Source organism: Salmo salar, chromosome ssa13 (assembly GCF_905237065.1).
Source record: "Salmo salar chromosome ssa13, Ssal_v3.1, whole genome shotgun sequence".
NCBI classification, from domain to species: domain Eukaryota; kingdom Metazoa; phylum Chordata; class Actinopteri; order Salmoniformes; family Salmonidae; genus Salmo; species Salmo salar.
In genome coordinates, this window is record NC_059454.1 from 77,611,238 (window position 1) to 77,631,731 (window position 20,494).

The following is a 20,494-nucleotide window of genomic DNA, read 5'->3' on the forward strand; positions in this document are numbered from 1 at the left end:
TGATTCATTGTATACCGTATTCCATGGTGATGTTCCATGGAGTCCTATCAATGTATCTGCTTACCCTGTTAAGCAATTAGACCTCTAAGGTTAGGCTGTTTAAGCTATGATGTAAGAGGCAAGGGTTCCTTCTCTATCACTGCTTCTAAACCAGGAAAGATTCCCCTCAGCAGCCATCACCTCGGCCTGACATCCTGCGTAATTTACGGGCCACATTTTTCATTCATAAACTCAGCAAAAAAAGAAACGGCCCTTTTTCAGGACCCTGCCTTTCAAAGACAATTCGTAAAAATACAAATAACTTCACAGATCTTCATTGTAAAGGGTTTAAACACTGTTTCCCATGCTTGTTCAATGAACCATAAACAATTAATGAACATGCACCTGTGGAACAGTCGTTAGCACAGTAGGCAATTAAGGTCACAGTTATGAAAACTTAGGACACTAAAGAGGCCTTTCTACTGAAAAACACCAAAAGAAAGATGCCCAGGGTCCCTGCTCATCTGCGTGAACGTTCCTTAGGCATGCTGCAAGGAGGCATGAGGACTGCAGATGTGGCCAGGGCAATAAATTGCAATGTCTGTACTGTGAGACGCCTAAGACAGCGCTACAGGGAGACAGGACGGACAGCTGATCGTCCTCGCAATGGCAGACCATGTGTAACAACACCTGCACAGGATCGGTACATCTGAACATCACACCTGCGGGACAGGTACAGGATGCAAACAACAACTGCCCGAGTTACACCAGGAATGCACAATCCTTCCATCAGTGCTCAGACTGTCCGCAATAGGCTGAGAGAGGCTGGACTGAGGGCTTGTAGGCCTGTTGTAAGGCAGGTCCTCACCAGACATCACTGGCAACAACGTCGCCTATGGGCGCAAACCCACCGTCGCTGGACCAGACAGGACTGGCAAAAAGTGCTCTTCACTGACGAGTCACGGTTTTGTCTCACCAGGGGTGATGGTCGGATTCGCATTTATCGTCGAAGGAATGAGCGTTACACCGAGGCCTGTACTCTGGAGCGGGATCAATTTGGAGGGTCCGTCATGGTCTGGTGTGTCACAGCATCTTCGGACTAAGCTTGTTGTTATTGCAGGCAATCTCAATACTGTGCGTTACAGGGAAGACATCCTCCTCTCTCATGTGGTACTCTTCCTGCAGGCTCATTCTGACATGACCCTCCAGTATGACAATGCCACCAGCCATACTGCTCGTTCTGTGTGTGATTTCCTGCAAGACAGGAATGTCAGTGTTCTGCCACAGCCAGCGAAGTGCCCGGATCTCAATCCCATTGAGCACGTCTGGGACCTGTTGGATCGGGGGGTGAGGGCTAGGGCCATTCCCCCCAGAAATGTCCGGGAACTTGCAGGTGCCTTGGTGGAAGAGTGGGGTAACATCTCACAGCAAGAACTGGCAAATCTGGTGCAGTCCTTGAGGAGGAGATGCACTGCAGTACTTAACGCAGCAGGTGGCCACACCAGATACTGACTGTTACTTTTGATTTTGACCCCCCCCCTTTGTTCAGGGACACATTACTCCATTTCTGTTAGTCACATGTCTGTGGTTATGTCTCAGTTGTTGAATCTTGTTATGTTCATACAAATATTTACACATGTTAATTTTGCTGAAAATAAACGCAGTTGACAGTGAAAGGATGTTTCTTTTTTTGCTGAGTTTATCTCCTTGATGATACAAGAGACAGCAGATCGCTTCAAAACAAACATCTTTCTCAGGAATATCTGTGGCCAGTCTATAGAGTAATCACACCTCCTATTCCTTTCCCTTCAAATCAAATAAAATTGTATTGGTCACGTACACAGTTTAGTAGATGTTATAGCGGGTGCAGCTAAATGTTTGTGTTATTAGCACCTAACAGTGCAGTAAAATGTCGAACAAGTACACAAATAATAAAAAACGAAAACAAGAAATCAAGGAATGTCAAAACGAATTCAATGAACAACCCAAATAACACTGTATCAGTAATTCAAATGCAATCTATGCGTATACTGTATACATCTAAAATATATACAAAAAATGATATGTACAGCAGTAGATATATTAGAGTGAGCTACACAATCAATACAGTCACATGGACAGCAGAGCATACCATAGGTGACCATACATGCCTCTGCTGTATAGACATGATAGATCTATCTCAAGCAGACAGACAGGCTGCCAGCTGTTCTCCTATTGTGCAGACAAGTCTGGTATGATATACTGTAAAGAGGCCTGTGCTTGACTGAACTTGCCTGGCGCATTGGAACCAATGGAATAGTCCAATCACCCCACCCCCTACCTGGCACCCCAGGAAGGTGCAGTCAAATACTCAAATAACTTTGAAAGAAAACAAATAATATTTTAACCCAGGTCTGCCGGGCTTGTGTGGAGGAGTGAGAAGGAGGGTTGCTCTGTGCTTACTCTGTACAGCTGTGTCAAAGGACTTGATGAGGGATTTGACGGTGGCTCCGGGCTCCGAGGGGGAGGAGGCAGCGTTGCCGTTGGGGTTGATGGGCGAGGAGGTGGACTGGGTCTGGGTGGTCTGGGTCATGGAGATGCCACACCAGTGAGGACTACCATCTGCATCTGAGAAACTCTCAGAGTCATCACGCAACGACCTGAGAAAGACAAAGGGGAAGAGATGCTCATACTATACATTATGGCATTACACATAGCAGGTTGAAGTGCTTTTACAGTAAGAGGCTATATATACCTTACCAGGGATTTTTATCAGAACATTATTTTACTAAGTAGGTGTTATCAGAACAATGGTTGAGTATTTATTTACTCAATCAATGTTCTAAAGAAAGGTAATGATTGAAGATGATGTTTGCCCATCACATTGACTGTTCCATGCAATATTTGCTCAATTGATCAGAAGCATATTTTGTACGAGTATGTACAGTACATGTTTCAGATGATGGAAAAGTCAGTAGCTGGTTCTAATTTTAGATGACAACACTCAAAAGTACAAATAAAAAAAGGTACAAAGTTTACTCCATCCTTATCTTATGGACATTGGACAGCCTGAGTGAGTGAGTAAGTGATAGAGTATTGTCACAGACGGATGGATGGGGAAGGGGTGAGAATAGAACTGAAGTAAGGAATCTGGTGAGGAGGAAGCAGAACTCCCAAAGAGAGTGAACTCAAACAAACACACGCAGAAAAAGTCAGGACTAGAGTCATTTCATTTATTGACTTTCCAAAGATGAAATTAAAAAAAGTTTAAACAGATGGACAAACACCTTACATTGACTATTTCTCTAAATAAACAGCATTGTATATTTGATCTGTTTCAACAAGATTTCCCCTAAAAGTTAAATTAAACAGTTGCACATTCACTTGTTGAACTGTTGAGCAGTTTACAGACAGAAAAAAGGTATAATCACCACACAGTTACCACCATATATGTCTTATGATAAGGTGGTATTTTTTGGCAATATCGACAGTACTCAAAGTTAAACATTACTAGCACGTCTACTATGGCTTTTGTATGACTGCATCCACTGAATAGTCCTGTTACTCGGTAATAATAGTCATTCTAACCTGAGGTTTACAGGATGGCAGTTGGTCATTATACATTTCTAATGGGTGTCACAACACCAGCATCACTTCAGTGATCCAACGTTTACCCTGTAGCAGTACTCAGAAACTAGAGGCTTTTTATTTGACCTGATGGGGTTTGTTTTTTTAGGCTGGATCATGTTGTTGTATTGTATTGTTGTATGTTTTAATTCTGTAATGTATTGATTGCGGCTGCCTTCTTGGCCAGGTCTCCCTTGAAAAAGAGACTCTGGGTCTCAATGGGCTTTTCCTGGTTAAATAAAGGTTAAATAAATTATAATGACTTCAAAATGAGTGATAAAGTATTCAAAATATATTTTGTTGATATAGCCTGCTGAAGTTTAGAGTGAAATATAATGGTTAAGAGGTACTGTACAGGACATTTTGACATTGTGAGTTTTAGGCACGGCTGTAAGTCTGAGGCAGTAAGGACTGAATTGGGCAGTGATCAGCAGTTGATTACCGTTATGGCTTAAATGCACGGCGGCCTTCCTGTGTGGACATTATTAGTGATGATGTGATAATTATCAGTGATAATGTAATAATATACTGTCTGTGATTCAGTGTTGTTGTCTGGAGGCAGAACTCAAACTGGTGAGCTGAACTTAAACAGTAGCCAGCTGATTACACACACAACCTAGGACCACTGACCAGTGCAGGTTCGTGATACTTTAATGTTCTTGATATTCAGTTAAATATCGCCATCTAGTGGTCAATTATCACAACATATTATCAGATTCACATTATGAACACGAGAGCACATGACACATTTTTTGTAGCCATGAATAATCTCACACACTTAAAGTAAACTGATTGTTGGTTATTACCATCATTTAAAAAATATATATCATCCTTGCTTTTTTAAGTAATAGATATTCCAAACTGTCAGTTAGAAGAAACGGATCATAATAATAACCACAGATGCAGAACTGACAGGAAACTTGAACAAAATGAGTATTAGAACAGTAATCTACCAAAAGACCAATAAAACCACCTCTGAACAACAAAAATAACTTGAAAAGTTTGTCTGTTTGGCTTTTCAAAGTTGTACTTGGCCCATAATGTAGTAATGAAACCTAACTTACAACATGAATCTGACTCATAGTAACAGCTGGCAGTTTCCAGTGGATAAGCAGACTGTTTTGGTTTCAGTCAACCCTCAGAGAACTGAACAAAAAATGTGTCTCATTCTCATAATATTTAGCAACACATTGAGTAAGTGAATATTCACCACTGAGGCAATTTAAGTGTCCAAAAGGCACAAAAGCAAATCGGAATCAGTAACAGAAACTCCTCCTGCCATATCAGATAATCTCTTGACCGATAGAAAGGAGAGCTTCCCAAAAACAAATACCACTGAAAACATTGCAAACAATAGAGATAAAAATGTGTACAGAATTTTTGAAAGATCTCATGGAGAAAGATGCGTTCATTTGGAAGTTTAACAGTAAACTACAGTTTGACTCTGTCAGTCTGTCTGGGGCAAATATTGCATCTGTACTGGTCAATCAACCTTGCTAATAAACCCATCAGAATGACATACCAGATGATGGAAAAGTTTGAATGGTAATACCGATCAAAGCAACTGTGTACAATAATACTGTCAGTCTGTCTTCAGAGAGTCCTGATGTTATGTGGGTGGACTTTTTTACCGCCCCTCTACTGCAGTCTTGGTATCAAAACTGGCTCCAGCCCCGAGTCTGAAAAACAAGACCGAAACACAGAGACAACATGAATTGTAATAAATAGGAAATATACCCTCTTAAAAAGCTATGCACTTGCATTGGACATTTATACTGTATGTAGCACAACCGGAGTGGTGTCTTTTTCTAAAGACACTACAGTTAAGGCTCTGTCCTTTGTCTGTTCTTCTCTCTCTCACCATGCGTCTCTTAACTGGCTAATGAAATCAACATCTGATCTGAGTTCCTTCTACATGTCTGAGATCAGTATACAATGCTATACAGACCAAGTGTTGTTTATTTGATCAAGCAGAGATAGCATGAGTACAAATAAATAATTCCATGTCAGACTACAAGACAATTCTCCAGAGGAACCAAGAGGCTAGGTAAAGGATTGATTCAACAGAACAGCAGGTGGCGCAAAGTACCATAATAAAACTTTAGTATCAGGGTTTTTTTTACAGTGGAAATTAAGCAAAGCAAACCCCAGCCCACCCAAATGAAAGGACATAGACTACTAATAGTTTGTGCAGCTGTCAGTCAGCGAACCAGACAGCCAATCAGTGAGAAGCAGCGGAAGCAGTGCAGGAAGGAATGTCAGAAGCTATAGATCAGCAGTAGCATTCCCTCTAAAGGCAGCATTCATTGAGCTCGCAGTGCAGTGGACTCACCTGGGCTTTCTATAAGGAGCCATGTCTGAGAGAGGGACATCCTTGAGAGAACAAACGATCTCAGGGAGGAGGGAAGCTTCTGGTCTGGTACGTCGCAGGTACGTACGGGGAAAGTAAAGTACTGCATTCTTCTTTACGTTATAATTTACACTTTTACATGTTTTATGTCAGGCAAGCTATATTAGAAACTAACTGATGAGCTCTGTATGTATAGTATTAACAATACTGGCCTAATTTGCCTCTCATCATACTGTCACTGCCACTGTCACTGCACAGGAGACACAAGACCAATGGGCTGAGCTTTCATCAACACACCGACCAATCACGTCCCTGGCACAACAGGCCATGTTGTACAGCAGGGGTGGGCAATCATTTAGTCTTGAGGGCAACATCGGGATAATAAAATTCAAAAGCATTTTTTGGGCCAAAGAAAGGGTCGTCATTTGAAAACGTATAGGTCCATTATAATTTCAACATACTTTCTATATAGTTTAGACATTCAACAGTTGCCCCAAATTATATTTGTTTTACTCAAACCTACCCCGGGCCAGATTGAATGGGCTCGCGGGCCGGATCTGGCCTGCGGGCTATATGTCGCCCACCCGTGGTGTACAGGTAGCCACATGAAACACAACAGAGGATTTATGCTATGGCTCCTAAAGTGTCTGTCTCAATTTATATTTTGACGAGAACTGACTCAAAAAGTTTAGTGCTGCTGTCAATGCTATCTCGACAGCAGCCTTTCTAGGTAGAGCTTAGACCACTATATTAGTGCTACACTATTCAGATAGCACAGCTTGTCTCAGTGAAGTGTTAGGGTCCACTGCTAGCCCAGTGTGTTACAGTTGGTGGTGGTGAATGGTAGACAGACTGGTAGAGCAGTCAGAATATTGCAGCAGGAACCAGACGGACAGACAGAGATACTGCAGGAGGGGACTGCCTGCCAATCCTATTTTAGCAAAGATTGGCAGGCAATCCCAGGATTTGAGGCTTGAAAATCCAAGGATTTGGTTATTAAGATATTATTATTGGACTCATATCCTTATTGGTAGCTAGCATCATCTTGTTTCAATGCAAACCCCAAAATGTTGAGCATCATAAGGTACCGTGACGACAAATCAGAATTTTTGGGGAAGCCTCTTAAAAGGGAACCGATTAATGGTGTATGGAAATTCAAAATGTTCCTTCCAGCTCTGCTCCCTGTAGCCTCCCATACGGCATCCTATATGATACTGACTACTATATTGAACACTCGCACAATCAGTGGGATATGGCAAGCCCAAGAGTAGCAGCAGCTCCAGGACAGAGTAGATAGGGCCCAGTGCTGAGAGGGAGCGAGAGGGGAAAGGCTAGGGAAAGGGATAAGAGGTTGGATGTTGGATAGAGGCGCGAGGGATGAGTATAGGAGGTATACTTTAGGTCTTTTCAAATCTGGCCCCTTAAGGCCAATTACACTTCTGGGTTTCATTCTTCCCTTCTAATCAGGGACGGATTTAGACCTAGGACATGAGATGAGTAAATGCAAATATCAGGTAGAAACAAAAACCAGAAGTGTTTTTCGGCCCTCGAGGACCATAATTGAATTGCCCTGCTGTAGGTACTAAACCCTCCCAGCCATACGGTACGTACTTGACTCCCTTCTGCTGCTCCAGGTCTGATGAGAGCTTGGCGCTGCGCCCCTGCTCCTCCTGTAACCTCCTCCTCAGAGAGCGGATCTCCTGCTGGGCCTCTACCTTGATGTCGTTGGCCACCACCACGGCTGTCTGGAGGTCTGCCTGGAACCGCCGCCACTCCTCCGTCTCATCCTGAACACACACACACACACAGTATACCATAAGCATTATGATTGTCTTTACATCATAGCGGTTACAAACCTTGACCATCTTAACCACCAGCAAAGCACCCGAAAGTATAAAACCACTAACAGTCAGATCACTCCTACCTTCATCTGTTTACTCAAGATCTTCAGCTGCCTCTCCACTTCCGACTTCTGCTCCTCCAGCTTCTTGAGTTGGTCTATAAAGAAAGACAAATATGCCATTACTTTGAAAACATCAAGCACAGAATACATCCGTGAGAGGCGCATATCACAACTGGAGGAACTGCAGCCATATCTTAGTCTGATTAATGTGTACAGTACATCTAACACTGCCTCTTATATTAGTGGTACTACATGGCTACTACACTGAGTATACAAAACATTAAGAACACCTGCTCTTTCCATGACATAGACTGACCAGGTGGATCCAGGTGAAAGCTCTGATCCCTTATTGATGACACGTGTTAAATCCACTTCAATCAGTGTAGATGAAGGGGAGGAGACAGGATTTTCAAGCCTGGAGACAATTGAGACATGGATTGTGTATGTATACAATTCAGTGGGTGAATGGACAAGACAAAAGATTTGAACGGGGTATGGTAGTAGATGCCAGGCAAACCGGTTTGAGTGTGTCAAGAACTGCAACGCTGCTGGGTTTTTCACGCTCAACAGTTTCCCGTGTGTATCAAGAATGGTCCACCACCCAATGGACATCCAGCTAACTTGACACAACTGTGGGAAGAATGGAGTCAACAATGGCCAGAATCCCTGTGGAACGCTTTCGACACCTTATAGAGTCCATACCCAGATGAATTGAGGCTGTTCTGAGGGAAAAAGGGGGTGCAACTTAATATTAGGAAGGTGTTCCTAAAGTTTTGTACACTCATTGCATATATCCATTCAAATTGTGTTTCTCATTATTTGCTTATTATGAGCCTGGTATCAGTTAAATCTGCATTGCTATATCCATAACTCATATTTAATCAACATGTCGCTAGTCTCACCGTGGATATATGCAATGAGTGTACAACATCTCCACTTCGCTGACCCTCAACACTGGGGCCTGCAAGGGTGTGTGCTCAGCCCTCTCCTGTACTCCCTGTTCACCCACGACTGCGTGGCCATGTACGCCTCCAACTCAATCATCAAGTTTGCAGACGACACAACAGTGGTGGGCCTGATCACCAACAACGACGAGACGGCCTACAGGGAGGAGGTGAGGTCACTCGGAGTGTGGTGTCAGGAAAACAACCTCTCACTCAACGTCAACAAAACAAAGGAGATGATCGTGTACTTCAGGAAACAGCAGAGGGAGCACCCCCCTATCCACATCGACGGAACAGTAGTGGAGAAGGTGGAACGTTTTAAGTTCCTGGGCGTACACATCACAGACAAACTGAAATGGTCCACCCACACAGACAGTGTGGTGAAGAAGGCGCAACGGCGCCTCTTCAACCTCAGGAGGCTGAAGAAATTTGGCTCGTCACCCAAAACCCTGACAAACTTTTACAGATGGACAATCGAGAGCATCCTGTCGGGCTGTATCACAGCCTGGTACGGCAACTGCACCGCCCACAACCGCAAGGCTCTCCAGAGGGTTATCAGACTGCTAAACAGCAATCACTAACTCAGAGAGGTTGCTGCCTACATTGAGATCCAATCACTGGACACTTTAATAAACGGATCACTAGTCACTTTAAACAATGCCACTTTAAATAATTCCACTTTAATAATGTTTACATATCTTACATTACTCATATCACATGTATATACTGTATTTTATACCATCTACTGCACCTTGCCTATGCAGCTCGGCCATCGCTCATCCATATCTTTAGAAGGAACAGTTGAAGTCGGAAGTTTACATACACTTATGTTGGAGTCATTAAAACTTGTTTTTCAATCACTCCACAAATTTCTTGTTACAAACTATAGTTTTGGCAAGTCGGTTAGGACATCTACTTTGTGCATGACACAAGTAATTTTTCCAACAATTGTTAACAGACAGATTATTTAACTTATAATTCACTGTATCACAATTCCAGTGGGTCAGAAGTTTACATACACTAAGTTGACTGTGCCTTTGAACAGCTTGGAAAATTCCAGAAAAGATTCTGATAGGCTAATTGACATCATTTGAGTTAATGGGAGGTGTACCTGTGGATGTATTTCAAGGCCTACCTTTGAACTCAGTGCGTCTTTGCTTGACATCATGGGAAAATCAGTGGAAATCAGCCAAGACCTCAGAAAAAAAATGGTAGACCTCCACAAGTCTGGTTCATCCTTGAGAGCAATTTCCAAACGCCTGAAGGTACCACGTTCATCTGTATAAACAATAGTGCACAAGTATAAATACCATGGGACCACGCAGCCGTCATACCGCTCAGAAAGGAGGCGCGTTCGGTCTCCTAGAGATGAACGTACTTTGGTGTGAAAAGTGCAAATCAATCCCAGAACAACAGCAAAGGACCTTGTGAAGATGCTGGAGGAAACAGGTACAAAAGTATCTATATCCACAGTAAAACGAGTCCTATATCGACATAACCTGAAAGGCCACTCAGCAAGGAAGAAGCCACTGCTCCAAAACCGCCATAAAAAAGCCAGACTACGGTTTACAACTGCACATGGGGACAAAGATTGTACTTTTTGGAGAAATGTCCTCTGGTCTCATGAAACAAAAATAGAACTGTTTGGCCATAATGATCATTGTTATGTTTGGAGGAAAAAGGGGGATGCTTGCAAGACGAAGAACACCATCCCAACCATGAAGCACGGTGCTTTGTTGTGGGGGTGCTTGCTGCAGGAGGGACTGGTGCACTTCACAAAATAGATGGCATCATGAGGCAGGAAAATGATGTGGATATATTGAAGCAACATCTCAAGACATCAGTCAGGAAGTTAAAGCTTGGTCGCAAATGGGTCTTCCAAATGGACAATGACCCCAAGCTTCCAAAGTTGTATCAAAATGGCTTAAGGACAACAAAGTCAAGGTATTGGAGTGGCCATCACAAAGCCCTGACCTCGATGCTATAGAAAATGTGTGGGCAGAACTGAAAAAGCTTGTGCGAGCAAGGAGGCCTGCAAACCTGACTCAGTTACACCAGCTTTGTCAGGAGGAATGGGCCAAGATTCACTCAACTTATTGTGGGAAGCTTGTGGAAGGCTACCAAAAATGTTTGACCCAAGTTAAACAATTTAAAGGCAATGCTACCATATACTAATTGAGTGTATGTAAACTTCTGACCGACTGGGAATGTGATGAAAGAAATAAATCATTTTCTCTACTATTATTCTGACATTTCACATTCTTAAAATAAAGTGGTGATCCTAACTGACCCAAGACAGGGAATTATTACTCGGATTAAATGTCAGGAATTGTATTTAAACTGTATTTAAAAGGTGTATGTAAACTTCTGACTTCAAATGTACATATTCTCATTCACCCCTTTAGATTTGTGTGTATTATGTAGTTGTTGAGGAATTGTTAGATTACTTGTTAGATATTACTGCACTGACGGAACGAGAAGCAAAAGCATTTCGCTACACTCGCATTAACATCTTCTAACCATGTGTATGTGACCAATAAAATTTGATTTGATTTAACCAAATAAAATAACTCAAACAATGCATACTGACCACTACACATATTTAGTTCTAACATTGTTTTTTTTACTAAACTGCACAAACAGGTCTGTAGGACAGAGACAGATGTGCTCGTAATAAAACCGGGATAGAACTGCCTGGGTCTGTCTGTCTGTCTGCTGTGCTGAGGATCCTGGTAGGGAGACAATCTGCATGTTATCTCAGCATTAAGGGCTCAGTGGGAGAGAGCCTCTAATAGACCTAACCAGCTAGCCAGAAGCCAGCTAGCCAGCCTGTAAGGTCACAGTTGAATCAGTGGAAAGCCCTGCCAGGCCAATACTCAAGATATCTGTATCTGTCAATGTAGTGGAGCTCAGCAGTAGATCTGGTGCTTTAGACAACAGCTCCAATTTGTCAGCCACAGCTGAGAGACCTTCCTGCTCCCCTCAAACAGAGCCACACTGGTGATGTAATCTGAATAAGCCCATTCCTGGACAAAACAATTATTTTGAGCACATGCTTATTTAGTCCAGGTTTTGGCTTAATCTGGGTCCAGGAAAACGGCCCTATGTGTTTAGGAGTGCTGTGCTTCTGTAACAAGTAAAAACCCCTGAGGTTAGGTTGAGGACAGTTGATGACATTTGTACTCTCCAGGTCCAGGATGGAGGTGGTAGAGTAGTAGCAGACTGGTGATATATACACTAACTAGGGAACGTACTCTCTAGGTCCAGGATGGTCTGGTTGGTGTGGAGGTGGACGGCTCTCTGCTGCTCCACCTGGTCCTCCAGCTCAAAGATGGTCTCCTTCAGGTCCTTGATTTGGCCGTCGGCCTGCTGCCCCCCCTTCTCCAGGGCACTGACCTGGCCACTCAGCGTTTCCTCAAGCCTTAAGGCTCGCTCTGCCACCTGCTTGCACTCAGCCTCAGCCTGGGACATAGTAAGAGATGATCTGATTGGTTAGTCACATGGCGAGACATAGTAAGAGATGACCTGATTGGATATCACACATAGAGCCATTTAAGAGATGACCTGATTGGTTAGTCCAAACATTCATCAACAGGCCTCTTTCTACAGGTGTCCTGTTGGCTGCCACCATACGATGGCCCTGTGTCTGTAGTGACAGTGTACCCACTTTTTCAATGTCCGTTCATGTACCTGTTACCTCAATATTAAAGATGAAAGGAGAATACAAAAGGCCTTTACATAAAGCAGGTGTGAATGCAGAGGTTCGACAGAATAAGGCCTATTGTACTTCATTTATCATTCCATGTCCTCAGAAGTTTTGTGATTTTATTAGACAGTTAATTCATAAATCTTCACCTAATCACTAGATAATTAAGGGTTACTTAACTATTAACACATCTAAACCACCAGACATCCTCAAGTCTGGGCATGTGTGCTTATCACTTAGCATAACTGACAGTGACACATCCCTTATTGTAACCACAGCCTTAGATCTGTATGACGCTCTGACTGTAACTGCTAATACTCTATTGTAGTCTGACGTAATAAAAGACAAAAAGCTGTTAAAAGCTGTTGGACGTCAGCCCTGCCAGTGTCCACAGAGACTCATTGGCACAAGAGTTTAGTAGGAACTCCTCTAAAGCCAATCTGATAGCATAGCCTACACTACAGTGTAACTGGCTGCTGGGAAAAAAGGTGATGATGAATCATTGATTTGACAGTTTAGTGTCTCGAGCCCTTGTCTCCTGCTGCAGGTAATACACTTCCGGATACACTATTGACAGTAACCTCAATCACCCATGCATTCCCTACTACAGATGTAGCATCTTCAATTGATCATCCTGTTGCAGGAGAACTTGCAATGCAGGAAATGTTTAACTTCTAGTGTATTTGAGGCTTAAAAAGGCATATGAAATTTGTCATTTCCACTTTTCAATTTCAGACTTAAAAAAATTCATCAACCCCTAGAAAAATGGCAGTTGATTATAATCCACATAATAATTCACATTTCCTGTTGCTGTAGGATTATTCCTACTGTGGCAAACTGGCTCAAATGATCTAACATGGCATTGCAATGGAAAGCAGCCGTTTTACGGGCTCTTGACCAACCCTACCATTTTGTGTGTTTTTTTGTACATAATGTTTCCGCCATCGTTTCCAATGACCGAAAAGAGCTTCTTGACATGAGAACAGTGCTCACTAACCTCAATTTGGATGAAGATTTCTACTTCAATGAGTCAGAGGCGCAGGACATAATGCTCACTCTGGACCAGGCCCTAGTCCCCGAGACTCGAAAAAGAAAAAGGCGGCGCAAGAGAGGCCGACGTGAGGGTACCCTGATGAAACTACGTTGGCGAGTACATAAACCGCCTCTACCCTTAATTCAATTGGCGACCGTACAAACACTGGAGAACCAACTGGACGAGCTCTGTTCGAGACTATCCTACTGTATCAACGGGACCTGAATAACTGTAATATACTGTGTTTCTCGGAGTCGTGGCTGAACAAGGACATGGCTAATATACAGTTCCTTCAGAAAGAACTCACAACCCTTGACTTATTTCTAATTTTGTTGCATTACAAAGTGGGATTAAAATGGATTTAAATGTCATTTTTTGTCAACGATCTATACAAAATACAATATTTTTTAATTCATGGAAAATAAAACACTAATATATCTTCATTAGATAAGTGTTACAACACCCTGAGTCAATACATGATAGAATCAGCTTTGGTAGCGATTACAGCTGTGAATCTTTCTGGGTAAGTCTCTAAGGGCTTTGCAAACCTGGATTGTACATACAATATTCGCACATTATCCTTAAAAAAATTATTCAAGCTCTGGTAAGTTGGTTGTTGATCATTGGTAGACAGCCATTTTCAAGTCTTTCCATACATTTTCAAGCTGATTTAAGTCAAAACTGTAACTTGGCTACTCAGGAACATTCAAGGTTGTCTTGGTAAGCAACTCCAGTGTATATTTGGCCTTGTGTTTTAGGCAATTGTCCTGCTGAAAGGTGAATTTGTCTCCCAGTGTCTGTTGAGAGGAGGTCAAAGACCTGGCAGTGTGGTGCCAGGACAACAACCTTTCCCTCAACGTCAGCAAGACAAAGGAGCTGATCATGGACTACAGGAAACGGAGGGCCGAGGGGGCTGTACTGGAGCGGGTGTCCACTGTTCCTTGGTGTCCACATCACTAAGGATCTATCATGGTCCACACACCAACACAGTTGTGAAGAGGGCAAGACAACACCTCTTCCCCCTCAGATTTAAAAGATTTGGCATGGGTCCTCAGATCCTCAGAAAGTTCTACAGCTGCACCATTGAGAGCATCTTGACGCGCTGCATCACCGCGTTGGTATGGCAACTGCTTGGCATCCAATCACAAGGCGCTACAGAGTGTAGTGCGTACAGCTCAGTACATCACTGGGGCCGAGCTTCCTGCCATTCAGGACCTCTATACCAGGCGGTGTCAGAGGAAGGCCCTAAAAATTGTCAAAGACACCAGCCACCCAAATCATAGACTGTTTTCTCTACTACCGCACGGCAAGCAGTACCAACACACCAAGTCTGGAACCAACAGGACTCTGAACAGCTTCTACCCCTAAGCCATAAGACTGCTAAATAGTTACAGTGGGGCAAAAAAGTATTTAGTCAGCCACCAATTGTGCAAGTTCTCCCACTTAAAAAGATGAGAGACGCCTGTAATTTTCATCATAGGTACACGTCAACTATGACAGACAAAATGAGAAAAAAAGCCAGAAAATCACATTGTAGGATTTTTTATGAATTTATTTGCAAATTATAGTGGAAAATAAGTATTTGGTCACCTACAAACAAGCAAGATTTCTGGCTCTCACAGACCTGTAACTTCTTCTTTAAGAGGATACTCTGTCCTCCACTCGTTACCTGTATTAATGGCACCTGTTTTAACTTGTTATCAGTATAAAGGACACCTGTCCACAACCTCAAACAGTTACACTCCAAACTCCACTATGGCCAAGACCAAAGAGCTGTCAAAGGACACCAGAAACAAAATTGTAGACCTGCACCAGGCTGGGAAGACTGAATCTGCAATAGGTAAGCAGCTTGGTTTGAAGAAATCAAATGTGGGAGCAATTATTAGGAAATGGAAGACACACAAGACCACTGATAATCTCCCTCGATCTGGGGCTCCACGCAAGATCTCACCCCGTGGGGTCAAAATGACTACAAGAACGGTGAGCAAAAATCCCAGAACCACACGGGGGGACCTAGTGAATGACCTGCAGAGAGCTGGGACCAAAGTAACAAAGCCTACCATCAGTAACACACTACGCCGCCAGGGACTCAAATCCTGCAGTGCCAGACGTGTCCCCCTGCTTAATAGAACTTTTTGATAAAAATTAAACTCGTCGTGTTTGGAGGACAAAGAATGCTGAGTTGCATCCAAAGAACACCATACCTACTGTGAAGCATGGGGGTGGAAACATCATGCTTTGGGGCTGTTTTTCTGCAAAGGGACCAGGACAACTGATCCGTGTAAAGGAAAGAATGAATGGGGCCATGTATCGTGAGATTTTGAGTGAAAACCTCCTTCCATCAGCAAGGGCATTGAAGATGAAATGTGGCTGGGTCTTTCAGCATGACAATAATCCCAAACACACCGCCCGGGCAACGAAGGAGTGGCTTCGTAAGAAGCATTTCAAGGTCCTGGAGTGGCCTAGCCAGTCTCCAGATCTCAACCACATAGAAAATCTTTGGAGGGTGTTGAAAGTCCGTGTTGACAGCCCCAAAACATCACTGCTCTAGAGGAGATCTGCATGGAGGAATGGGCCAAAATACCAGCAACAGTGTGTGAAAACCTTGTGAAGACTTACAGAAAACGTTTGACCTGTGTCATTGCCAAAAAAGGGTATATAACAAAGTATTGAGATAAACTTTTGTTATTGATCAAATACTTATTTTCCACCATAATTTGCTAATAGCTCAGTTGGTAGAGCATGGTGTTTGCAACGCCAGGGTTGTGGGTTCGATTCCCACGGGGGGCCAGCACAGAAAAAAAATGTATGAAATGTATGCATTCACTACTGTAAGTCGCTCTGGATAAGAGCGTCTGCTAAATGACTAAAATGTAAATGTAATAAATTCATTAAAAATCCTACAATGTGATTTTCAGGATTTTTTTTTCAAATTTTGTCTGTCATAGTTGAAGTTTACCTATGATGGAAATTACAGGCCTCTCTCATCTTTTTAAGTGGGAGAACTTGCACAATTGGTGGCTGACTAAATACTTTTTTGCCCCACTGTAGTTAAATAGTTATCCAAATAGCTACCCAGACTATCTGCATTGACCTTTTTTGCACTAACTTTTTTGACTCTTCACACGCTGCTACTACTGTTTATTACCTGTCACATATTCTTAGTTACAGTGCATTCGGAAAGTATTTCGACCCCTTGACTTTTTGGTACGTTACAGCCTTATTTTAAAATGGATTTTTTTAATCCTCCACAATCTACACACAATACCTCATAATGACAAAGCGAAAACAGGTTTTAAGAAATGTTTGCTAATTTATATATTTTTTTACCTCTCTTGGGTAGGGGGCAGTATTTTGACGTCCGGATGAAAAGCGTGCCCAGAGTAAACAGCCTGCTACTCAGGCCCAAAAGCTGGAATATGCATATAATTAGTAGATTTGTATAGAAAACATTCTGAAGTTTCTAAAACTGTTTGAATGATGTCTGTGAGTATAACAGAACTCATATGGCAGGCAAAAACCTGAGAAAAATCCAACCAGGAAGTGTGGAAATCTGAGGTTTGTAGTTTTTCAATTGATTGCCTATCCAATATACAGTGTCTATGGGGTCATATTGCACTTCCTAAGGCTTCCACTAGATGTCAACAGTCTTTAGAACGTTGTTTCAGGCTTCTACTGTGAATGGGAAAAGAATAAGAGCTGATTGAGTCGGGCGTGTCTGCCAGTCGGCCATTATTTTAGTTACGCGCGCAGGCATGAGCACGCGCTCAGTTCTCTTTCCTTTATGAAGACAAAGGAATTGTCCGGTTGGAATATTTTTGAAGATTTATGATAAAAACACCCCAAAGATTGATTCTACACATCGTTTGACATGTTTCTACAAACTGTAATATAACCTTATTGACTTTTCGTCTGGACTTTAGTGCGCGCGCCTTCTGCATTTGGAATAGTGATCCTAACGCGTGAACAAAATGGAGGTATTTGGATATAAAGATGAACTTTATCGAACAAAACAAACATTTATTGTGGAACTGGGATTCTGGGAGTGCATTCCGATGAAGATCAAAGGTAAGTGAATATTTATAATGCTATTTCTGACTTCTGTTGACTCCACAACATGGCGTGTATCTGTATGGCTTGTTTTGGTTTCTGAGTGCTGTACTCAGATTATTGCAAAGTGTGCTTTCGCCGAAATGCTTTTTTGAAATCTGACACAGCGGTTGCATTAAGGAGAAGTTTATCTATAATTCTGTGCATAACACTTGTATCTTTTATCAAAGTTTATGATGAGTATTTCTGTAAATTGATGTGCTCATTCACCGGGTGTTTTGGAGGCAAAACATTTCTGAACATTACACGCCAATGTAAAATGGGGTTTTTGGATATAAATATGAACTTTATCGAGCAAAACATACATGTATTGTGTAACATGAAGTCCTATGAGTGCCATCTGATGAAGATCATCAAAGGTTAGTGATTAATTTTAACTGTATTTCTGTTTTTTGTGATGCCTCTCCTTGCTTGGAAAATGGCTGTGTGGTTTTTCTTGTCTAGGTGCTGTCCTAACATAATCTAATGCTATTCTTTCACCGTAAAGCCTTTTTGAAATCGGACACTGTGGTTGGATTAACGAGAAGATTATCTTTAAAATGGTGTATAATACTTATATGTGTGAGAAATTTGAATTATGAGATGTTTGTTGTTTTGAATTTGGCGCTCTGCTATTTCACTGGCTGTTGGCGAGTGGGGGATGCTACCGTCCCACATACCCCAGAGAGGTTAAACAAAATACCTTATTTACATAAGTATTCAGACCCTTTGCTATGAGACTCGAAATTGAGCTCATGTGCATCCTGTTCCCATTGATCATCCTTGAGATGTTCCTACAATTTGATTGGAGTCCACCTGTGGCAAATTCAATTGATTGGACATGATTTGGAAAGGCACACACCTGTCTATATAAGGACCCACTGTTGACTGTGCATGTTAGAGCAAAAACCAAGACATGAGTTTGAAGGAGAAAGGATTGTGTCGAGGCCCAGATCTGGGGAAGGATACCAAAAAAGTTCTGCAGCATTAAAGGTCCCCAAGAACACAGTGGTCTCCATCAATCTTAAATGGAAGAAGTTTGGAACCACCAAGACTCTTCCTAGAGCTGGCCACATGGCCAAACTGAGCAATCGGGGGAGAAGGGCCTTGGTCAGGGAGAACCCGATGGTCACTCTGACAGAACTCTAGAGTTCCTCTGTGGAGATGGGAGAACCTTCCAGAAGGATAACCATCTCTGCAGCACTCCACCAATCAGGAATTTATGGTAGAGTGGTCAGAAGGAAGCCACTACTCAGTAAAAGGCACATGACAGCCCGCCTGGAGTTTGCCAAAAGGCACCTAAAGGACTCTCAGACAATGAGAAACAAGATTATCTGGTCTGATGAAACCAAGTTTGAACTCTTTAGCCTGAATGCCAAGCGTCACGTCTGGAGAAAACCTGACAACATCCCTACGGTAAAGCATGGTGGTGGCAGCATCATGCTGTGGGGATGTTTTACAGCGGCAGGGACTAGGAGACTAGTCAGGATCGAGGGAAATATGAACGGAGCAAAGTACAGAGAGATCCGTAACAAAAACCTGCTCCAGAGTGCTCAGGACCTCAGACTGGGGTGAATGTTCACAACCCAAAGCACGCAGCCAAGACAACGCAGGAATGGCTTCGGGACAAGTCTCTGAATGTCCTTTAGTGGCCCAGCCTGAGCCCGGACTTGAACTCGATCAAACATCTCTGGATAGACCTTAAAATAGTTGTGCAGCAACGCTCCCCATACAACCTGACAGAGCTTGAGAGGACTTGCAGAGAAGAATGGGAGAAACTCCACAAATACAGGTGTGCAACGCTTATAGCGCCATACCCAAGAAGAAGACTGTAATCGATACCAAAGGTGCTTCAACAAAGTATTGAGTAAAGGGTCTGACTATTTATGTAAATGTGATATTTCAGTTGCAAAAATGTGTAAAAACCTGTAAAAACTATTTAATCAATATTAGAATACAGCTGTAACGTAACAAAATGTGGAAAAAGTCAAGGGGTCTGAATACTTCCCGAATGCACTGGATATTTACATATATACCTCAATGTCCTCGTACCACTGCATATCGACATGGTACTGGTACCCATATAGCCAAGTTACTGTTACTCATTGTGTATTTATTATTACTTGTATTATTATGTTTTACTTTTCTATACTTTTTCTATTTTCTTTCTCTCTGCATTGTTGGGAAGGGCCTTAAGTAAGCATTTCAATGTTAGTCTACACCTGTTGTTTACGAACCATGTGATTAATAAAATTCGATTTGATTTGGAATTAAGATCCTACATCTGTACAGCTCCATCATAGGCTACAATACATGCTGGGTTACTGGGACACATACTGTGAAAGCCCCCAGGCATGATGTATTGTATTAAAAAAATATATTGATGACACAATGCATTCTCCACAGCACGTCTTCTTACAGTATGTAGAGCATGACGTTAGTGACTGAAGTCATTATTTACCGGCCTCGCCCTCACACCCATTTGTCAGGAGCCATAAGCCTGAGTCATATGTCATTCGACTTGACCTGTAAGGGTTCAGATAGGATTTATTTTATTTCAAATAGTTTTAATGTTTGATTCAACGTGTGCCAGATGGGCAGCGTTTCAACATTTGGGACTATTCCATTGGTTCCATTGCAACAGGCAGGCTCAAAGAAACGGGGCAAAAGTATTTGAAAGAAAACAAATACTATATGAACCCAGGTCTGCCCTGACTGGACCACCCCAGTGTAGAGTTAATTAGTTATGACATCAGTCAGAGGCAGCTGACTAGGACACACCCCGTGTTCACATCAACAACCACAGAAGGGACCCTAAACCCACACAGCCCAGGCTGCTGACGTGTGGTGTTGTGGAGGAAAACCACTGCTCACTCAAGCTCTC

The 20,494-nt window shown here is 42.5% G+C and overlaps 1 protein-coding gene across 4 annotated transcripts in view; it reads right to left on the bottom strand.

Moving 5' to 3' along the window:
* Positions 1-20,494, bottom strand: part of LOC106567978 (cytospin-B-like) — a 175,485-nt gene that overhangs the window by 49,725 nt on the left and 105,266 nt on the right. For 3 of the 4 annotated variants that reach the window (XM_014137917.2, XM_014137916.2, XM_014137915.2), the window contains 4 exons: positions 12,037-12,244; positions 7,860-7,933; positions 7,547-7,722; positions 2,422-2,618 (listed from right to left, as the gene is read on the bottom strand). In XM_014137917.2, the coding sequence (XP_013993392.1) occupies positions 2,422-2,618; positions 7,547-7,722; positions 7,860-7,933; positions 12,037-12,244 (655 nt within the window). Of the gene's footprint in view, positions 1-2,421; positions 2,619-3,177; positions 5,265-7,546; positions 7,723-7,859; positions 7,934-12,036; positions 12,245-20,494 lie in introns of those variants that run through there. The other variant, XM_045693566.1, reaches the window with a different exon arrangement.